Raw genomic sequence first — 21,461 nt, 5'->3', positions numbered from 1 at the left:
TGTACAACCACACCCTAATCCTACCCACAACTCTATCTCTCCACCCCACTGGACGTCCAGAGAGGAGAAGCTGGTCATTATATGGTGCGTTCAAGTCCTCCTGGGAAGTCGTGTTTACGATGGTAAGTCACTTTTGTCGGAGTATGATGGCGGTGTGCCTTCTCTAAATTAATTACCCAAAATAACAACACTTCTACTTCTAGAAAATGTATAGCAAAGAATTTGCATTAGTTGTATGTTGCTTTTTTTATGTTTTTAATTAATTTATGAAGCCTTGTAAGCTTTATCGTTACATATTATATTGTTATATTATGATGCTATCGTATTTTTGCTGGGAATCAGCTTACTTCGTTGTAAATAGAAAAGCCTGACAATGTCACTGCTAAATACCTATAAGTATTGTGGTATTTCGCCATGTTTCTCACTGACACGCCCCCAGCTCGTTCAGATCGGGGCTTAAAGAAAATCCCGAGCTCCCCACTCGTATTTACGACATTGTGGTGGCGTTCATGTGCATTCAGCTCGTAAATACGATCTTTCCGACATGACTTGAACGCACCAATAGACTCTGCAGTGAGTACCACCTGAAAATACTAAGTAAAGCTTTTTTTTTTTTTTTTTTTTTTGCAGATAGTTCTACAAAAAAATCTAAATGTAAAAGAATAGCAGAGTCCACATCACAACAATAAAACGAGGAACAATATTATTGGAATCAATTTCAGAACAAATTTTCCAGCTGATAAATCAAATTTTGAGTCTGGCCCCTCCCTTTTCTTTTTTTCCCTCTCTCTCTCTCTGAGTATATATTGGTAGTGAGAAGTTAGTGGTGGCATGATACGAGTGAGAGTGTGCTGCAAAACAAGTGAGTCTCTATTCTTTTATTTCAAAATTTCTCTTAGTTTTATGATTGATTATGAAGTGCTTTGGAAGTATCTCTTGAGTAGTTTTAAGTGTGAGTAGTTGAGAAGAAAGACTAGTTACACTTTATTTTGATGGTTCAGACATTGTTGACTGCAAATAACATTGCACCTAAATGTCATTCTATTTGCGATTTAAGGAAAGAGATGTAAGGAAGCTTCCAGAGATACACAGGTGTATTCTAGGTTTGTCTTTTTTTTTTTTTTTTTTTTCTAAAAACCTGGCGTACATCTAAATTCTCCTTAGATATGCCACAATTTAAATTTGTTTTCTTTGCAGTTAAAATAAAACATACATCTCATACATTTCAGCAGAGTATCTTGCTTTATTAACATTTACTATGTTAATATCCAAACTTCAAAAACATAATCCAAAGCTGATAACTGATCAAAAATATTCTAATATACAAATAAGGTTTTCTTTTGATTCCTCCATTCTCATTTTCATTTGCATCATTCCCCTGCATCCTAAGGGGGTGCAGCTGAGACATGGAAAGCAAATAAGGTTTCTCAAATGAGAAATGAGAATCGCCCATGGATTAACTGGAAAAGGTGTTAACTGAGAGCATGAACATGCACAAATAATTTTGCCTGGCTTTCCAGCAGAATTGGCAAATGCAGTTTTCCACAGAACATAAATAAATAAAAATGTTCCAAATTATCTGTAAATGTTATATGAGTATTGGACTGTGTTGTTTCCTAGGTCTTGGTTCTCAAATATTTCAGACAGTTAAGGGAGGTTTGTACACTGACTGGGAGGGGACATGTTCTTGTGGGAACATGATAAGTCGTGGCCACAAGATCATTTTGTCGACAAGGTAACGACATCCTTATCACGACTTCATTTTGTTGAGGGAACGGCATCTATTTTTCCCATGGCCACGAGTTAAATTTGTAAACAACACATAAATGGATAAGACTATAATAATATTTATTTTTAATTAAGAAAAAGCACGGAATTAAGAAATGATTATATTAACATATTGTGCGTGATGTTACCTAGACAGCATTCGAATGAAGTTTATAAATAAATGTTAAAAGAATATACCTTGAACATTTTTAATCTATTCAAGTCTTTTAAATCCATTTACTGATCATTTATTTATTTTATTTAATATTTTTTTATTATTAATAGTTACATTTAGCTATTCATTGTAAATATATATTTGTTTTATTTTCCCCTTCATTTCCCATATCTCTTTATCTAAGTAACATTCGATACCTTATGTTATAGGCTATGGCCTATGTTAAAAGAATACAGGTGCTGGTCATATAATTAGAATATCATCAAAAAGTTCATTTTTTTATTATAAATTATTTTTAAAAATGAAACTTTCATATATTCTAGATTCCCTACATGTAAAGTAAAACATTTCAAAAGTTTTTTTTTGTAATTTTGATGATTAGAGCGTACAGCTCATGAAAGTCCAAAATCCAGTATTTCAAAATATTAGAATATTTCCTAAGATCAATCAAAAAATGGATTTGCAAAACAGAAAAGTTCAAGTTCTTTAAAGTATGTTCTTTTGTGCACTCAATACTTGGTCGGCAGCACATATTACAGCAAATGACTTGCTCCTAGCACAAATTACTGCATCAGTGAAGTGTGGCATGGAAGTGATCAGCCTGTGGCACTGCTGAGGCACTATTGAGCCTTCAGATCATCTGTATATTGTTGGATCGACTGTTTCTCATCTTTCTCTTGAAAATATCCCATAGATTCAGGTCAGGCATATTGGCTGGCCAATAAAGCACAGTAATATCATGGTCAGCAAACCACTTGGAAGTGGTTTTTGCACTGTGGGCAGGTGCTAAAGTCCTGCTGGAAAAGGAAATCAGCATCTCCATAAAGCTTGTCAGCAGATGGAAGCATAAAGTGCTCCAAAATCTCCTGGAAGATGGCTGCATTGACTTTGCACTTGATAAAACACAATGGACCAACACCAGCAGATGTCACGGCCCCCCCAAATCATTATTGACTTCAGAAACTTCACACTAGACTTCAAGCAGCTTGGATTCTGTGCCTCTCCAGTCTTCCTCCAGACTCTGGGACCATGATTTCAACATGAAATGCAAAATTTACTTTTATCTGAAAAGAGGACTTTCGACCACTGTTCACTGTCCAGTTCTTTTTCTCCTTAGCCCAGGTAAGATGCTTCTGACGTTGTCTCTGGTTCAGAAGTGGCTTGGTAGTCCTTTTCCTGAAGATGTCTGAGTGTGGTGACTCTTGATGCGCTGACTCCGGCTTCATTCTACTCAATGTGAAGCTCTCCCAAGTGTTTGAATCGGCTTTACTTGACAGTATTCTCAAGCTTGCGGTCATCCCTGTTGCTTGTGCACCTTTGCCTACCCAATTTCTTCCTTCCAGTCAACTTTGCATTTAATATGCTTTGATATACAGGTGCTGGTCATATAATTAGAATATCATCAAAAAGTTGATTTATTTCACTAATTCCATTCAAAAAGTGAAACTTGTATATTATATTCATTCATTACACACAGACTGATATATTTCAAATGTTTATTTCTTTTAATTTTGATGATTATAACTGACAACTAAGGAAAATCCCAAATTCAGTATCTCAGAAAATTAGAATATTACTTAAGACCAATACAAAGAAATGATTTTTAGAAATCTTGGCCAACTGAAAAGTATAAACATGAAAAGTATGAGCATGTACAGCACTCAATACTTAGTTGGGGCTCCTTTTGCCTGAATTACTGCAGCAATGCGGCGTGGCATGGATTCGATCAGTCTGTGGCACTGCTCAGGTGTTATAAGAGCCCAGGTTGCTCTGATAGTGGCCTTCAGCTCTTCTGCATTGTTGGGTCTGGCATATCGCATCTTCCTCTTCACAATACCCCATAGATTTTCTATGAGGTTAAGGTCAGGCGAGTTTGCTGGCCAATTAAGAACTGGGATACCATGGTCCTTAAACCTGGTACTGGTAGCTTTGGCACTGTGTGCAGGTGCCAAGTCCTGTTGGAAAATGAAATCTGCATCTCCATAAAGTTGGTCAGCAGCAGGAAGCATGAAGTGCTCTAAAACTTCCTGGTATACGGCTGCGTTGACCTTGGACCTCAGAAAACACAGTGGACCAACACCAGCAGATGACATGGCACCCCAAACCATCACTGACTGTGGAAACTTTACACTGGACCTCAAGCAACGTGGATTGTGTGCCTCTCCTCTCTTCCTCTAGACTCTGGGACCCTGATTTCCAAAGGAAATGCTAAATTTACTTTCATCAGAGAACATAACTTTGGACCACGCAGTCCAGTCCTTTTTGTCTTTAGCCCAGGCGAGACGCTTCTGACGCTGTCTGTTGTTCAAGAGTGGCTTGACACAAGGAATGCGACAGCTGAAACCCATGTCTTGCATACGTCTGTGCGTAGTGGTTCTTGAAGCACTGACTCCAGCTGCAGTCCACTCTTTGTGAAGCTCCCCCACATTTTTGAATGGGTTTTGTTTCACAATCCTCTCCAGGGTGCGGTTATCCCTATTGCTTGTACACTTTTTTCTACCACATCTTTTCTTTCCCTTCGCCTCTCTATTAATGTTCTTGGACACAGAGCTCTGTGAACAGCCAGCCTCTTTGCAATGACCTTTTGTGTCTTGCCCTCCTTGTGCAAGGTGTCAATGGTCGTCTTTTGGACAACTGTCAAGTCAGCAGTCTTCCCCATGATTGTGTAGCCTACAGAACTAGACTGAGATCATTTAAAGGCCTTTGCAGGTGTTTTGAGTTAATTAGCTGATTAGAGTGTGGCACCAGGTGTCTTCAATATTGAACCTTTTCACAATATTCTAATTTTCTGAGATACTGAATTTGGGATTTTCCTTAGTTGTCAGTTATAATCATCAAAATTAAAAGAAATAAACATTTGAAATATATCAGTCTGTGTGTAATGAATGAATATAATATACAAGTTTCACTTTTTGAATGGAATTAGTGAAATAAATCAACTTTTTGATGATATTCTAATTATATGACCAGCACCTGTACACTCTGTAAACAGCCACCCCATTCAGTAATGACCTTCTGTGACTTACTCTCTTTGTGGAGGGTGTCAATGATTGTCTCCTGGACCATTGCCAAGTCAGCAGTCTTCCCCATTAGTGTGGTTTCAAAGAACAAAAGATACCCGGAATTTATACTGTAGGGATGGTCATTTAATGAAACTCAAATGTAAATATTCTAATATTTTGAGATACTGGATTTTGGACTTTCATTAGCTGTACGCTCTAATCAACAAATTTAAAAAAAAAACTTTTGAAATGTTTTACTTTACATGTAGGGAATCTAGAATATATGAAAGTGTCATTTTTAAAAATAATTTACAATAAAAAAATGAACTTTTTCACGATATTCTAATTATATGACCAGCACCTGTATTTTGTTTATAGCCCTTTTTTTTTATTTCTGTAGGGACACGGGAATTTTACAGGAAGCTCATTTACGGGAATTTAACATATTAGTCTATATATTATTTCTTTTATATATATATATTTTTTTTAAATTATTTTTAATAGGCATAATAATAAAAATATAAATAAATAAAGACACAATCAGTGAATGGATTAAAAAGGCTGTGAAATGGGATGGATAAAAATGTTTTCTTGTAGGCCTATATTTTGTTGTTACATAGGCTGTCCTTTTATTATTATTGATAATAACAAACTTCATTTGAATGCTGTCTAGGCAACATTGTGCGCAATACAATATAATATGCAATACGTTAATATAATCATTTCTTAATTCCGTGACAACCTGTGTTCGTTGACAGTTTATCAGCATCCCTCCTCCACCCCATCTCCTCACTTCTAGTTCTATCTATTTTTACCACAACCGGGGGGAATACTCTAGGTTCGGGCCAAAATTCTGAGCTCGAGCCCTCCCCCTGGACAGCTCGCCAAATATGCATAACTTTTACTGTATTTAATTATATGTAAATATGAACTCGTGAATTATTTAAAAATAAATATTATTATAGTCTTATCCATTTCTGATAATTCCAGATTGCTATGGTTGTGCAGATTGTTTACATGACTCATGACTCATGAGAACAAGATATCATTCCCTCAACATAATGAAGTCGTGGCCATGACTTTACATCGCGTGTTCCATCATCATGTTCCCATGAATTAATATCTTAATTAATGGTATTAATGGATCTGTTTGTGGTTCATTTTTTATTGTGATATGTGAAAGCATCAAGGTCCCAGCCTGCTTTGTGTTTTGTTTTGACAAGTGTACCTGCAGGCTTGACATACCCACTGTTCCGTCTTTTCCGTCACTGCTGAAAACAAGGTCCATTCACGATCACGCTCCAGGAGGAATGCTTAATATATTTGAGATATAATATAATATAAAATATTGCTGTAACGAATCGTCACTCAGGCTGGGATCCATTTGCATGCTTTTATTGAATAAGAGCGTGGTCGTACAGGCAGGGTCAAACAGGAGCAGACAGGTACCAAAGGGACAGGCAGAATTGAGGTCGGGAAACAGGCAGTGGTACGGGACAGGCAGATATCACTCACAGATCAGAACACAAGGCAGAGGTCAAAGGCAGGCAGCAGAGAGTCATGGACGGGTAACAAACAGGATCAGCAACAGGTAATCAGACAGGGTAATAATGCTCAGAAATGTTCACCAAGGCAAAACAAGACTTCGCAATTAACTATGGTACAAGGGAGTGCTTTATAGTCCGAGTAATGAGTAACAGCTGTGGTTGTAATCAGTCCAAGGCACAGGCTTGTGGGAAATGTAGTGTGTATGTGAGTGTGTGTGTGTCAGTATTCGGGAGGTGGCTCCCTCCGATGGCCAGAGGAGGGAACCACGGAGCTCGTCTCCATGACAGAGCCCCCCCCTCTGCGAGCGCCTCCTGGCGCGAGGAGGCAAGCGGCGCCGAGGTCTTCCACGCGGTCGAGGGGCTGGTCTCTCCGGATGATTGCCGTGGAACTCTTCCACCAGGTTGGGGTCTAGGATATCATCCGCATTGACCCACGAGCGTTCCTCCGGGCCAAACCCCTCCCAGTCAACCAGGTACTGAAGTATCCTTCCTCGGCGCCTGGAGTCCAGCAGTTCGTGGACTTGGTAGGCCTCCTCGCCCTCCACCAAGATGGGCGGGGGGCCCTGATCACCGGACATCTCCTCCCCCTCCTCGCTGGGACCATCGGCAGGCTTGAGCAGTGACACATGAAATGTAGGAGAAATAAGAAAGTGATTAGGCAGTGAAAGACCAAATGAGACTAGTGTGATTTGTCGTGTGATCTGGAATGGGCCAACGTACCTTGGACTCAGTTTTCTGCATGGGAGTTTGAGACGTAGATCTCGTGTGGACAGCCATACCCATTGACCAAGCTGATATGCAGGACCAGGACGGCGGTGGCGATCTGCTTGTTCTCTCAGACGGTGGACAGCGTGCTGCAGGTGGGTATGTGCTCTATCCCAGGTAGCCTCACTCCGGTTCATCCAGTCATTAATAGCAGGTATGTTGGTGGGTTCCCCAGACCAGGGAAATAGTGGTGGTTGGAACCCCAGTACGCACTGAAATGGTGTCAATCCGGTTGCTGGCTTGCGTATCGAGTTCTGGGTGTACTCAGCCCACAGAAGGTATCGGGACCAGTCGTTCTGGTTACGGTTGCAGTAAGATCGGAGGAATCGGGTGAGTTCTTGGTCAAGCCGTTCAGTCTGACCATTAGATTGTGGATGGTAGACTGACGTTGATACCCAGAGCTTGACAAAAGGCTGACCAGAGGCGGGAGGTGAACTGGGGACCACGGTCTGATACTATGTCCTCTGGTAGACCGTAAATGCGGAAGACCCAGTTGCATAAGTGTTCAGCGGTTTGCATGGCGGTGGGTAACTTTGGTAAGGGGATAAGGCGGCAGGCTTTAGAGAAGTGGTCTATTACGGTGAGTATGGTGGTATATCCGTTGGATGCAGGGAGGTCCGTGACGAAGTCGACAGCGATGTGAGACCAGGGGCGTTGAGGGAGAGGTAGTGGTTGCAGTAGGCCAGCGGGGAGTTGGTGTGAGGGTTTGTTTATGTTACAGACATGACAGTATTTAACGAACTGGATGGAATCTTTGGATAAGGAAGGCCACCAGAACCGGTTTTGCAGTATCTGTATGGTTGTGGTGATGCCCGGATGACCAGATGAAGGTGAGGTATCGACCATTTCCAGGATGCGGTTGCGGAAGTTCACCGGAACGAAGACTTTATCTGGAGGACAATCTGGTGGGATCTCATTCTCAGCGTTGGCTTGTTCCAGTTCCGTCATGATATCCCACTGTATGGGTGCAATAACAAGAGAGGCAGGTATTACAGTTTCTGGGCTTTGGGTGTTGTGCTCACCTTCGTATTGGCGAGACAGAGCATCCGCCTTGACATTCTTAGAACCAGGTCGGTAGGTGACCGTAAAGTTGAATCGGGAGAAGAACAAAGACCACCGAGCCTGGCGGGGGTTGAGTCTCTTGGCGGTACGCAGGTATTCAAGGTTTTTGTGATCGGTCAAGACGACAAAAGGGTGTATGGCCTCCTCCAGCCAATGGCGCCACTCTTCGAACGCCGCCTTCATGGCCAGCAGCTCCCGATCACCGACGTCATAGTTGCGTTCTGCTGCCGTGAGCTTTCTGGAATGATAAGCACAAGGATACAGTTTAGGTGGGTTACCTAGTCTTTGCGAGAGTACTGCCCCAAGGCCGGTACTGGATGCATCAACCTTGACGGTGAATGGGAGAGACGGGTCGGGATGGTGCAGAATGGGCGCAGAGGTTAAGCGTTCCTTGAGTTCCTTGAGTGTCAATGGCGGCAGAGGTCCACGTGAGTTGGTTCTGGCCTTTTTTAACCATGCTGGTAAGTGGGCAGGCTATGGAGCTGAAGTTGTGAATGAATCGGCGATAGAAGTTGGAAAACCACAGAAATCGTTGCATTTCCTTGAGGGTATTGGGTCGTGGCCAGTTGAGGATGGTAGAGACCTTCTTTTCATCCATCGCGACTCCGTCAGGGCTGATGATATATCCAAGGATAATCAGTCCAAGGCACGGGCTTGTGGGAAATGCAGTGTGTATGCGAGTGTGTGTGTCAGTATTTGGGAGACGGCTCCCTCCGTTGGCCAGAGGAGGGAACCACGGAGCTCGTCTCCGTGACAATTGCAATGTTGTGCTACACTAATATAAACTAACCAAGATTATATGCTGCTAGTGATCGTTAGTAATGTCAACATTTACTAACCCTTTCCATTTGTATTTTTATATAGCATGTTCCATAGGTATTTTTGTATGCATAGAAAAAGTTTTCAGCAATATTCAGCTGCTGAATATTTTGTTTTAACTTCCATTTTTTTAATCAGTCCAACTCTTATTTGAGTTTGTAGATGATTGTCCTGACATCACTGTACCTTATACAAGTTCCTCTGGGAAAAAACAACTTTATTTTCTTTTATTAAATATTTAGTATCTTTGTTTTAATTAGAAGATGTTAAAATATTTATTTATCAGGTTCGAGAAATGTCCCCGAACCAAGATTCAAACTTGGACTGAAACACAACTGAAGCTTTGTTTATATGAGGCTATTGGCTCCAACAGATTTAAAAAAAAAAAATATATATATATATATATATACATACACACACACACACAGACACATCGATCAGGCATAACATTATGACCACTGTCAGGTGAAATAACACTGATTATCTCTTCATCACAGCACCTGTTAGTGGGTGGGATATATTAGGCAGCAAGTGAACATTTTGTTCTCAAAGTTGATGTTTAAGCCCGGGATACACTGCACGATTTTAGCAATCCTATAACGTCATTACTTTATCACACTGTACGACATGGATCTATTAAACTTGGGTACGACATGCATGTAGACTGTACGATGATGACACCTATTGAATCGTAGGCTACGATGCAAGTTTCTATAGAAGAATAAAACGTCATCAGCATGCGTTAGTGGTAAACAAAACACCATGTTGAATCACACTTTGGCAGTTGTAGTTTTTATGTGTGCTGGAAAAAAGGAAGTGGCGAAAGAGGAAGAGAAAAGAGCTTGAGGTAAACAGTTTTAAGTTTTAGCGCCATGTCGCGTTGATTTTGTCGCATTTTTTTGGCTGGTCAGTAGACGTAGATCGTAGCAGCAAACACACTGTGTGTTGATCATGCTGAATTTCTGACACTGTCAGAAAATGATCGTAGGCTACCTTTGGTCACAAGACCAGGAAAACGTCATCTTTGAACCTCTCTCACCGTACGACAAAGGTCACCAGGCAACAGGGTCATGGGCGGCCAAGTGTGAAGGCTGGCCAGTGTGGTCCAATCCAACAGACGAGCTACTGTACCTCAAATTGCTCAAGAAGTTGCTGGTTCTGATAGAAAGGTGTCAGAATACACAGTGCATCACAGTTTGTTGCGTATGGGGCAGCATAGCCGCAGATCAGTCAGGGTGCCCATGCAGACCCCTGTACACCGCTGGAATCGCCAACATTGGGCACGTGAGCATTGGAACTGGACCACGGAGCAATGGAAGAAGGTGGCCTAATGTGATGAATCATGTTTTCTTTTACATCACGTGGATGGCGGGTGCGTGTGCGTTGCTAACCTGGGGAACACAGAGCACCAGGATGCACTATGGGAAGAAGGCAAGCCAGTGGAGACCGTGTGATGCTTTGGGCAATGTTCTGCTGGGAAACCTTGGGTCCTGCCATCCATGTGGATGCTACTTTGACACTTACCACCTACCTAAGTATTGTTGCAGACCATGTACACCCTTTCATGGAAACGGTATGCCCTGGTAGCAATGGCCTCTTTCAGCAGGGTAATTCCAGGGATTTTCCTGCATAGAGAATTACGAGGCAGCCGCCTCCGTCAAATTTCGTGCCGCCTGTCGAGTATTCACAAAACTCAGGCAGTCACATGCTCAGATACCCCTTTAGCACGGTTCCCTGCGGCTTGGCCTGTGTCCATTCTTGAACCTTTCCCCCATCCCCACTGCAGAAAATGGGGTTCCGTGCTGAAAAGATCGCTTTCACTCCGGCCCTACAACTTGCTGGCCTTGAACGGAGCCGCTCAGGACATTCTGCGAGAGCGCACGAAAGTGATGCACGGATCGCGGTTATATCCGCATCAGATAATCCGCTGGGTTGGGCCGGCCAATTAATACAAAATAATATTCCAAGTAATTGCGGGCGGGTCACGGGTGGGTGAGAGATAAATCATTAATGTGCTGATTTTAATAAAGACACAGAAGTCTGCAAGGAATGGGTTTCACTCTTTTACTTTCCTTTTCAACGACAATGCATTTCTATTCAGAGGAAACCAATCAAGGAAAGCATGATTAGAGCACCTTCTAGTGGTCATTATATAAAACACAAAGGGAAAAACCCCCCATGAGATATTGCTTAATAACTTAACAGCTTTAATTAAAAATATACACAAGCTAAATTATTCTGATAAGAGTGTTTTCCAACAATGATGTAATGAAACAGTGACAATTTTTGGGAGTAAAACCTGTGTTTAGGCTATTAAGGAAATGTAATTTTGCCAAAGAAGAACTTTTATTTTAGATATTTAAAAAGAGCATACTTAAGTGTCATATGTTATTATATCATCATGCTTAACACTGAGAATTTGAATTTATTTTTTTTATTTTTTTATTTATTTTTTTTTGTGATGATCAGATGCAGATATCTAAATCAGAGAATATTGTAGGTTTGGGAAGTTGGCGGGTGGATGATTTATTTTTAACAGCAGATTTGGGTATAGAGGTACAACCACCACAGTAAACACAATCCTGTGGGAAACACTGTATATATGATAGTGTTCTCAAAATACTAAATCTAATTCTCTTAATATTACAATACCTAAAATATGTGCTTGTAAAAGTCTTTTTTTTTCTTGTTACAGACTGCACAGCCCTAATATAAATTTAAATTCATGAGACCTACAATAATAACCAAAGGTAATTATTATTCTTTTCTGAGCTACAAAAGATTTACAGCAGACATGATTATAGTATCAAGTGAGGTTGATTATGTTGAGCCAGTCCTGTGATGTGATAAACTACTGATCGGTTTATCCACTGCTTACTTTTTTCTGTATTTTTTGCCTTTCACAATTGGAGAGATGCAGCAGTGTTACTGAAAACACAGAAAGCCGGGGTCTGAGTTATTATGAAGTTGTGGTGTGAACAAGAAAGGGTCTGAGATCACTTCAATGCTGAAGAGGAACAAAAAAAGAACTGGGTTTGGTTCTTTTAAAATGAACTATATGTGAAAACACCCTCAGTCTGGTTCATTCTTTGTGTTTTTGTGGCACATGGCACATTGTTTAGTATATTGTTTAGTATATAAGGTATTCCGGTGGTGGTTTGAAAAGTGATCAGATCTGGCCAATTCATTCCGACTGACATGGTTACATGTGACTTTTTTATTCTGATTGCAGTACTTGTCCGACTACAATCGGATTATTAGGGTCCATGTCAACACAGCTACTGTATGCCAAAGTGCTTGGGGGCAATTGACTGCACACACATAGAGGTCAACAAACCTTTGTCTAATTCCATAGGCTTTATTGACATAAAGGGAAAATATTATTTGAATGACCAAGTGTTGTGTAAGCACAAGTACTGTTTCATGGATGTTCTTGTTAAATGGCCGGGCAGTGTACAATTCACAACTGAGTGGCGACCTAAAAGATGGGAGTGTTCCCTCTCCCCTAAAAAGCTATTGGAGGATGAGAATGCTTTCTCTGTTTCTTCTGGGTGATCCAGCTTGACCACCTCGGTGGCCTTTTCAGTCATTAGTTACTTAGAGTAACAATTCCACCTCATCATCTGTCCACACAAAGTTGTCCTTGATTTTCCTCGCCATCATGCTCATTGTTGTACCGGCCGATCTGTGACTAGTAACCAACTGCAGAGTGAACAACCAACTTCCTGTTTATATTTGTGTGCAGGGGTGCCTGCAGGATTTTATCTCAGGGTATGCACAGAATCAGCACCCCCCGCTATTTCTGAGCGGCTTTGTCCCGAAATGTGCGTATTGTTTTTAGAGAAACTTGATTAACGAAAAACGAAGCCTCACTTTCTTTCCAGTCACGTGAATGCTTCAATTTGCATGAAACAAGACCACTACTATATGGAAGTTCAAGTCTATTTACTAACATTTTAAATATATAAGCCTTTAGCCTATATTATATTATCATATATTCTGTCACATAAACAGTATAAAAACAATAAAATAACAGCACAATTTCCTTGCCTCAAACAGCTCAGTAGATATTATTAGTATTATTATAATTATTGTTTTTGTTAATCCATTTAATTTATTGCCATAATTTAATATGTAAATTATATTATCAGAAAACTAAATGCATTTAGTGTCGTCAGGCTTTTATTTGTGCTTAATGGATCATAAAACAATGGAGCTGCGCACTCAGGTTTATGGCTGCTGTAAATTTTACCTGCCACAAGATGGCGCTGCTTTCGACGCTCTTGATTCAATAAAACTTTTCACTGAACATTTAGAGAAAAGCTTTAAAGATTTAAGAGGCCTCATTTCTCCATCCCTACTCAATAGTTTTAGGCCTTTTGCAAATGTTTCAATTGAATTTAGCTGTTTTAGAGAACGTTTACTCATTTTGAGCCTGTTTTTAAACTTTAACTATCTGTAATGTCATTGTTCATGTGTGGAAAAAGCGACAAAATTAAACTAGCCAATCAGATTTCTTTTCACCCATATCCCCCATGCCCACCTATGCACGCACATACACATTTGACATTACAACACACAAACGCACACCTTTATTTATTCTCATTTTCTCTTGCTTTCTTAATATATCATGAGTGTGCGCATATAGATTTTAACAATCAATTTAAAAATTATGTAAAAAATAAAAACGGCATTAATTAGCGCCCTCTCATGGTACGCACAGTGCATACAGCCGTATGGCTGCAGGCATCACTGCTTGTGTGCGCACACCCAGTGTGCATGAATGGTCATGTAACATGCCTTCTCGGTCATGTGGATGGAGATCTTTTCTGAAAACTGTGGAAATACCAGTATGGATGAAGATTTTTTCATTTTAAAATGAAAAGGCACTAGTGTAGACATAAACTTACTGCTTTGACTGTGTTAATTGTTAAATTACGCATGGAGTGCTAGTCTAGAGCACACCCAGGAATTGTGTTTAAATTGGCTGCTTTTTTGTTTTTGTTAATAAAATTATGATATAAGTTGGAGTCCTTGTTTCTTCTTATTACTGCACTAATGAACCTGGGTGACCTCCTGGTCTTATTTCCCTGGGTATAAGCTCCTAGGGTGGTGTAGTCAGGGGTGTGGTTCCAATTTCTAAGTGTTTCCCTTTTTTTTCTCAACCTCCTTGTACATCACAGATGTGAACAAAACTCAAAGCAGTTATTTAATCTAAATTTAATTCTTATTAAATTTAAATTAGAGTATTATGAGCACAAGGAAGACAATTTTAATAAAAGCCTGTGGTGCCATCTTGTTTGCCTGCTGTTTACTACAGTCAATTATAGAGGAATCGCTGACTGTTTAACAGATGAGTTTGGATGCAGTGCCTCTGAGAGACCTGATTTGATCACAGCTTCATTTCATATTCCAAATAACATTTGAGCGTTTAGGTCCACATGTTAAGAGTGAAACTACCTCAGATCTTTTTCTTCTTGTTCTGCAGATGTGAATCAGTGAAGGGAAATGGCATCTGTTGAAGAGCTGCTTATGGACTCACTGAATGAGCTGGAAGAAGCTGAACTGAAGAAGTTCCAGTGGTACTTAAAGAATGAGGACCGTATATCAAAGTCTGAAATTGCAAAAGCAGATATCTTTAAAACAGTGGATATGATAGTGGCCTGTTTTAAACAAAAAGGAGCTGTGAAGATCACGGTGGACACCCTGAGGAAGATTAACCAGAACGATCTGGCTGAGAAGCTAGAGAACAATTACAAACAATGTAATGTTTTACAACCTTTACTCTTTATTCTGCTCATGTTTTTGTGTCATTTATGTTGCCTATTGAGTGATCCCCTCTCTCTCTGCGAGTGAGTGGAGCATGTGTCTGTTACCGGGACATGCAGTTTTTTAGACTGGTTATAGTCACGTTAACAACACATAGTAGCGTTACGTCACCATTCTTTCTTTAACTCTGTGGAAACAAGCAGCTGGTTCGTGACATGCTCCAGTTTGCCTGGCAGAGAACAAGCTTCAGAATGCAAACCATTCTGGTGGAAAAGGGCAATGAGAGTGTTCAGTTAGTGTTGCGATTTTGCTCTTTTTTTTTAAAAATCAATATAGAATTAGTGTTGCGATCTTGCTCTTTTTTTAAATCAATATAGAATTGATTGGTGCTAAAGAAAAACATAGGTAGTAGTGTAGGGAAAGTGAGATGGTCCTCACTGCAGAACACAAGATCCAGAGGGCGGATCTCACTCCTCCCACTTTACATATCCCTAAAACTACCTGTCTCTGCCCCCTGGATCTAAACCTACCCATCTCCACCCCCTGGATCCAACTCCTCCCACTTTACATATCCCTTAACCTACCCATCTCCACCCCCTGGATCTCGTGTGTTCCCTTTCAAAGGCTACACTCAAGCTGCGCTTAGCGCTATGGGAACGTCTTTAGTTGTGACCAGCTGTGAATATGTGTAAAACAACGTCAATGAAATTTACCTATATTTACAGCCTGCGTGACGTAATTGGAATGCGCCGATGCGAGTCTATAATAGGTGCGTCTGCAGGTCTTTTGTCTTCAGAGACCATACTGTGAAGTGTGTGTGAAACAGCTCTGCTCAAACTCTTTCCTTCCTTCATCACTTTGTTAGGAGTTAGATTTGACAGGCAGTGTGCAGAACTTTCTCTCCCTTTGTTCCTTTTTCAACTCTGTCTGACAAGTGAAAAGTGAACACACATATATTATATATTGAGAGAAAGTCATGGCTGAATAAAACAAACAGCGTTCCATCTCCGAATTGGACACACACTAGTATTGTTTTGTTGTTTGGGGAAGAGCATGCTGCCTTTGCGTTGTAACAGGGTGAGTGCAAGCATTGTGAATTTCACAGTTGAAGTGCTTCGCGTTCGCTTTGCTTATTTCAAAGGGGTAGCACCCACAATGTGATCGTGGGGCTTGCGTGGCGATCTGGCTGAGGAGCGAGAGACAGGTCTATTGCGCTCTCTCTCTCTCTCTCTCTCTCTCTCTCTCTCCCCGGATCATGATGTCCTTTTGCCGGGACCGAAGCGTGCCTCGGTGCTTCTTCGGCTCGGGCGGAGGACACTGAAGTGTTTTCCGTTGGAATGGAATGCGAGTTTGTCCGTCTCCGAGCATTCCTCCCGTGATGATAAAGCGAAAGAGAACTGCTCTGGGCGGTCACTCATGCAGTAAAACACTAGTCAGATCCCCAAAGCATTTATAAATAAATATGTGTCTTTGTGCCCGTGACTTCTCGGGTGTGAAGGCACGTGTTGAACAGTTAGTCAGGCTGGTACTGCGCTGTACACAATGGCTGTGTTACAGGCATTCCAGGCTGATCTATGAAAGATTTATGCACAGCCTTTCATTCAGACTGTGTTTACTTGTCTGGTAATTGGCTGCATTTGATTCTGAGGAATTAATAAGTGAAATTGCCATCTATCTATCTATCTATATATATATAGAGAGAGAGAGAGAGAGAGATATTATAAAATTATATATAATATATGTATAAGCAAAATAAAATAGGTCCTCCATGACGTTAACTCGTTCATGGGGAAAACCTTATTTTTTGTGTGCCTTTGTGCCCTCAATGTCAACTTATATCAATATCGTGGGTGCAGGAGCGTGTGATTATACGATGATGCTCCAGTTCGAAGAGATGCTTGCAAGCTATCTCTTCTCTGGAGTTCATCGTCACTTAAAGAGACAGCACTCCCCACCAAGCTATGCATAATAACATCCATACTGGTGAGAAGGCGTTTCGATCAGTGTGTCAGACTGGTACTGCTCTGCACACTTTGGCAGTGTTGCAGGGGGACCAGGCTGACCTGCTGAAAGAGAGGCTTAAAAGCAGACTGTGGCGAGTTGCGCTTCCCCTCGTAAAGACTGGGGACCGGCTCGTCACGCTCAGCAGCCTCATAATATCTAACACCCACCCCTTCTCAATATCTTAACATAAACCCTCCTTCTCCACCACCTCTGGTGCTTCAGGGGGCAGCGGTTTTCAGTAAAATTTTGCATTTTGAATTACATAGACGACTGGCTGATACTAGCACAGTCACAAGAGATGGCGTTACAACACAGAGATGTCGTACTAGCTCATCTAGTTTCTCTAGGGTTGAGACTAAACGAGAAGAAAGTGTTCTCTGTCCTACCCAGAGAACGACATATTTAGGGGTCGTATGGGATTCGACCAAGATGTGGGCACAATTGTCTCCCGCTCGAGTTGAGACCATTCTAACCACCCTGAACAATGTCAGGCTAGGCCAAGATTGCACTGCTCTGCAGTATCAAGAAATGTTAGGTCTCATGGCATCAGCGTCCTCGGTGATTCCTATGGGCCTCTTGCATATGAGACCGTTTCAGTTGTGGCTCAAAGCCGGGGGATTTTGTCCAAGCAATTCCCCCATGGCAAATAAGGGCAAGGGCACGCGCTGAGTGCTTCATGCCCTTTCTAAAATCCATGTTTATGGTAAGGCACGCGCTAATGCTTTGTGCACTTTCAAAAATCCATGTTTATGGTAGGGTTACGCGCTGCGCCTTCCTTCCCTTTCTATGTGCATTGATGTTGCAAGTTGCCAACAACAGAAGGTTCCCGTACCGGCTGGGGAGCGGTCTTAGGTGGCCATCCAGTCCAAAGGGATATGGTGAGGTCATCATCTCGATTGGCACATCAATTGCCTCAAATTGATGGCTGTATTTCTGGCCCTGAAGTACTTCTTCCACCAGTTTAGGGGTTACCATGTACTAGTGCAGGTGGACATTACTGCGGTAGCCTCTAATACAAATCGCCAGGGTTGACTGCGTTTGCGGCATTTTAGTGCAGCGCATTCTGCTCTGGGTTTAGGACAAGTTCCTGTCCCTCAGGGCGATTTGTATCCCCAGATATCTATCCAGACAGAGCATACCGATGGGGGAATAGAAACTCCACCCGAGGCAGTGAAACAAATCTGGTAAAGATTTTATGAAACAGAGATGGACCTCTTCGCCCCAACAGGCAGCGCAATATCCACTCTACTTCTTTCTCAGTCACCCAGCTCCCCCTGGGTCTGGATGTGATACGCATACATGGCCAAGAATGCTCCTGTATGCGTTTCCTCCGTTTTCTATGCTCCCCGGAGTTCTAGCCAGAGTTCGCCAACAAGGGACTTGCCTCTTACTGATAGCGCCGCGTTGGCCAAACAGAATATGGTTCTCTGAGATAATGTCTCTCCTCGATGGCTCGCCATGGCAATACCGAAGAGGAGGGACCTTCTGTCTCAGGCGCAGGGGACAATATTTCATCCCCGGCCGGAGATGTGGAACCTTCATGTCTGGCCCCTGAGGGGAACCAACTGAGGGACATAGGGCTTTCACCTGATGTTATCGAGACCATTTTTAAATGCTAGGGCTCACTTCGCTAGATCAAGATATGCCAACAAGTGGGGTGTTTTTGAAAGATGGTGTATTACACACAATGCAGATCCGGTTAACTGCCAGATTGCTACAGTTCTGTACATTCCACCAGGGGGGTTGCCTCTTCTAGAGACAAAGTATCTACAGACGCACCTGCGGTTCATCTAATTATAGCCTTGCATTGGCGTATTCCGATGATGTCAAGCAGGCTATAAATATAGGTCAATTTCATTGACGTTGTTTTACACATATCACATATTCACAGCTGGTCACGACTAAAGACCATAGCGCTAAAGACCATACCATAGCGTTCCCATAGCGCTAAGCGCAGCTTCTCGTTCCTGCCTTTTCAGGGAACAGGGTTACAGTGAAGTAACCCGGGGCGTTCTGCAGTGAGGGGCTACTGGGGAAAGTCACAGTGGCTTGTAGATGCGCCAGCATAAGGTATCAGCTGGGGAATTGGCAAGACATAAGGGCCTACTCGACCTAGAGGATCACCTTCAAGGTGGCCCACTCGAGGGCCAACCACTTGGTAGCAGATCTAGAACTCTAGGGCTAGTATCAGGGAGGCTCCACTGGAACCTGAGCTACCTGATAACCGTCTGCTCAACTCTAGGGAGATAGGACACTCAGGAACCTAGCTCAACCCGGAGCAATGCTTTCAGGGAGACCCAAGGAGGGCCAACTACTTGGTAGCAAATCTAACTCCAGCAGAGATAGCCACTAGAGGTATTGCAGGCTTGGAGTACTCATTTGCACTGCCATCACAAGCAGTGTACTCAGCATATCGTTTTCTACCCTTAAAAAGAAGGGGAGTACAAATCTATGTGACCAGGCTGACGAGGAGGCCTCAATCAGGGCCTAACACTCTAGCATAACACGGCCACAGGTCCGGGGCTATACTTGAGCTCTAAGGGAATGTGCCCAACCCGCCATGAAAGGTGGGAGTACTCGATAAGCTCAACCTGAGCATCACTGGTGTTGGGCACATATGGGGCACAGAGCTCTGGGAGTGAAGTGAGCTAAACCCGAGAAAGGCTCAAGGGTGAAAGCCTGAGCAAATAAACTCTTGCTCAAAGACAAGAATAACTGTTTGAGCTCAGCTCTGGAAAAATGGAGGCCTCAACAGGAAGAAATTCCACAGGAGGGGCCCACAACACTCGACCCTGCTACTTGATTATAATCAAAGAGCTTTTGGTGGAGAGATTGCTCCAGGCTTGAACTACACAAAGCTACTTCCAAAGCTCTAGAGAGCAGAGACTTCAGCATAGTGCTTTCCACTCTCTAAATGAGAGGAAGTCTAACAATGCTCATGGACAACCACGGGAGGCTTTCTACAAAGCCTATAACACCTGGCTATTTGTCCGTGCCTAACACCACTAGGGAACTGTAGCTCAGCATATCGCTTTTACTCTAGTATTAAGAAGAGTCTCAGCTCAACCTAGGCAGAATGAGAAGGCCGCAAGGCCTGCTACTCGCATTATTAGCCTAAAACAGGGCTTACAGTGCATTGTTCTGCGGTAGACATTTTGTCCTGCACTATGGTTTTGGTACCTTAAAAAAAAAAAAGAAAAGCTGTTTTAACACTATGCTATCTCTCTCTACTTTCTGCATCACTGCAGACACGCGCATTTGATTTGGCACGTATGCTTCCAACTCTTGTGTCGTTTGACTGCTTTAGGTGTGGACTCTGAGGAGTCAAGCAGCAGACATTTTGTCATGCACTATGGTTTTGGCACTTCATGCTATCAAGCATTAGTCTGCCTGACTAATTACTATATCTTTCAGCTCCACTGCTGCTTTGAGCTGGAACACATGAGTGAACAAGTTCATGAATTAAAAGTAGCTTCCTGTGGCAAGCTGTTTTATCACTAACGCCATAGTGGTTGCAGAGTGAGCAGACATTTCTTCCCTGTCTCTCTCTCCACTTTATGTGCTGCGTTAATGCAGGCACGTGCATTTGATTTGGCGCTTACGCTTCCAACGCTTGTTTCATGTGACTGCTTTAGGTGCGGACTCTGATAAATTCTGCAGCAGACATTTTGTTGTGCTCTTTTGTTTTGGCGCTTCATGCTACCAAACATTAGTCTGCCCGAATAATTACTTTTTCAGCTCCACTGCTGCTTTGAGCTGGAACAAATGAGTGGACGAGTTCACATACTAAGAGTAGGCCTAATTTCCTATGGCAAGCTGTTTTAACACTAATGCCATAGTGGCTCAGGCTGCAGAGTGAGCAGATGGTTTTCTCATGCCGGATAGCGGCAATTTGGTTGATGGGACAGCTATTTCACTCTCATCAGCTTCTTTTGTGCAGTTGTTTTGCCACTACCAAGCACTCGCTCATTCGACTGGGTGTTTCTATGAACTGACTCTGAGGAGTTCTGCAGCACACATTTTTCGTGCAACATAAATGTTTGGCGCTTCATGCTACCAACGCTATTTTGCATGGCTAATTACTCTATTCTTGTCAGCCTAACTGGAAATGCATTGAGCTGAACAATTCTGTGAATGAGTTCAGATATAAGAGTAATTTTTCTTATGGCAAGCCATTTTAGCACTCACCATGGTCAGCCTCACTTCATGTGATCGGTGCGGCCCTTAGGCTACCAACACTCTCTTCACACGACTGGCTGCATTTACTTGCTGCAGCATACATTATCGTGCACTATAGCCTATGTTTGGCATTTCATGCTACCAAACAGTGATTTGGATGACTAATTACTCTGTTCTGATCAGCTCCGCTGTTGCGTTGAGCTGGAACTATTGAGTGAATGTGTTTGTGCTTAAGGGTGACTTCCTATGGCAACATCTAAGTGTGTTTGCCTCTCTGTCAGTGGTTCTGCCCCTTGTTGCGTTTCGGACAGATTTTTAACCGTTCTCCACGTCTTAGCTTTCGGAGTCCGAGAAGATAGTCCTAGGCCATGT

At 42.2% G+C, this 21,461-nt stretch overlaps 2 protein-coding genes across 4 annotated transcripts in view; one reads left to right on the top strand and one right to left on the bottom strand.

Moving 5' to 3' along the window:
* The window catches only part of LOC127511450 (oocyte zinc finger protein XlCOF6-like), an 832,024-nt gene that overhangs the window by 429,467 nt on the left and 381,096 nt on the right, over window positions 1-21,461 (bottom strand). The window lies entirely within an intron of this gene.
* The window catches only part of LOC127510699 (membrane-spanning 4-domains subfamily A member 4A-like), a 69,392-nt gene continuing 48,704 nt past the window's right edge, over window positions 774-21,461 (top strand). For 2 of the 3 annotated variants that reach the window (XR_007929699.1, XM_051890632.1), the window contains exons 1-2: window positions 11,149-11,887; window positions 14,626-14,901. Coding sequence is in view for 2 of the 3 variants with exons in the window: in XM_051890632.1 (XP_051746592.1) it covers window positions 14,646-14,901 (256 nt within the window). In the remaining variant the exon portion in view is untranslated. Of the gene's footprint in view, window positions 863-11,148; window positions 11,888-14,625; window positions 14,902-21,461 lie in introns of those variants that run through there. The other variant, XM_051890634.1, reaches the window with a different exon arrangement.

The sequence above is a fragment of the Ctenopharyngodon idella genome, chromosome 4 (assembly GCF_019924925.1).
Source record: "Ctenopharyngodon idella isolate HZGC_01 chromosome 4, HZGC01, whole genome shotgun sequence".
Taxonomy (NCBI): domain Eukaryota; kingdom Metazoa; phylum Chordata; class Actinopteri; order Cypriniformes; family Xenocyprididae; genus Ctenopharyngodon; species Ctenopharyngodon idella.
Note: the sequence above shows the minus strand (reverse complement) of the source record. Positions and strands in the feature narration are given on the sequence as shown.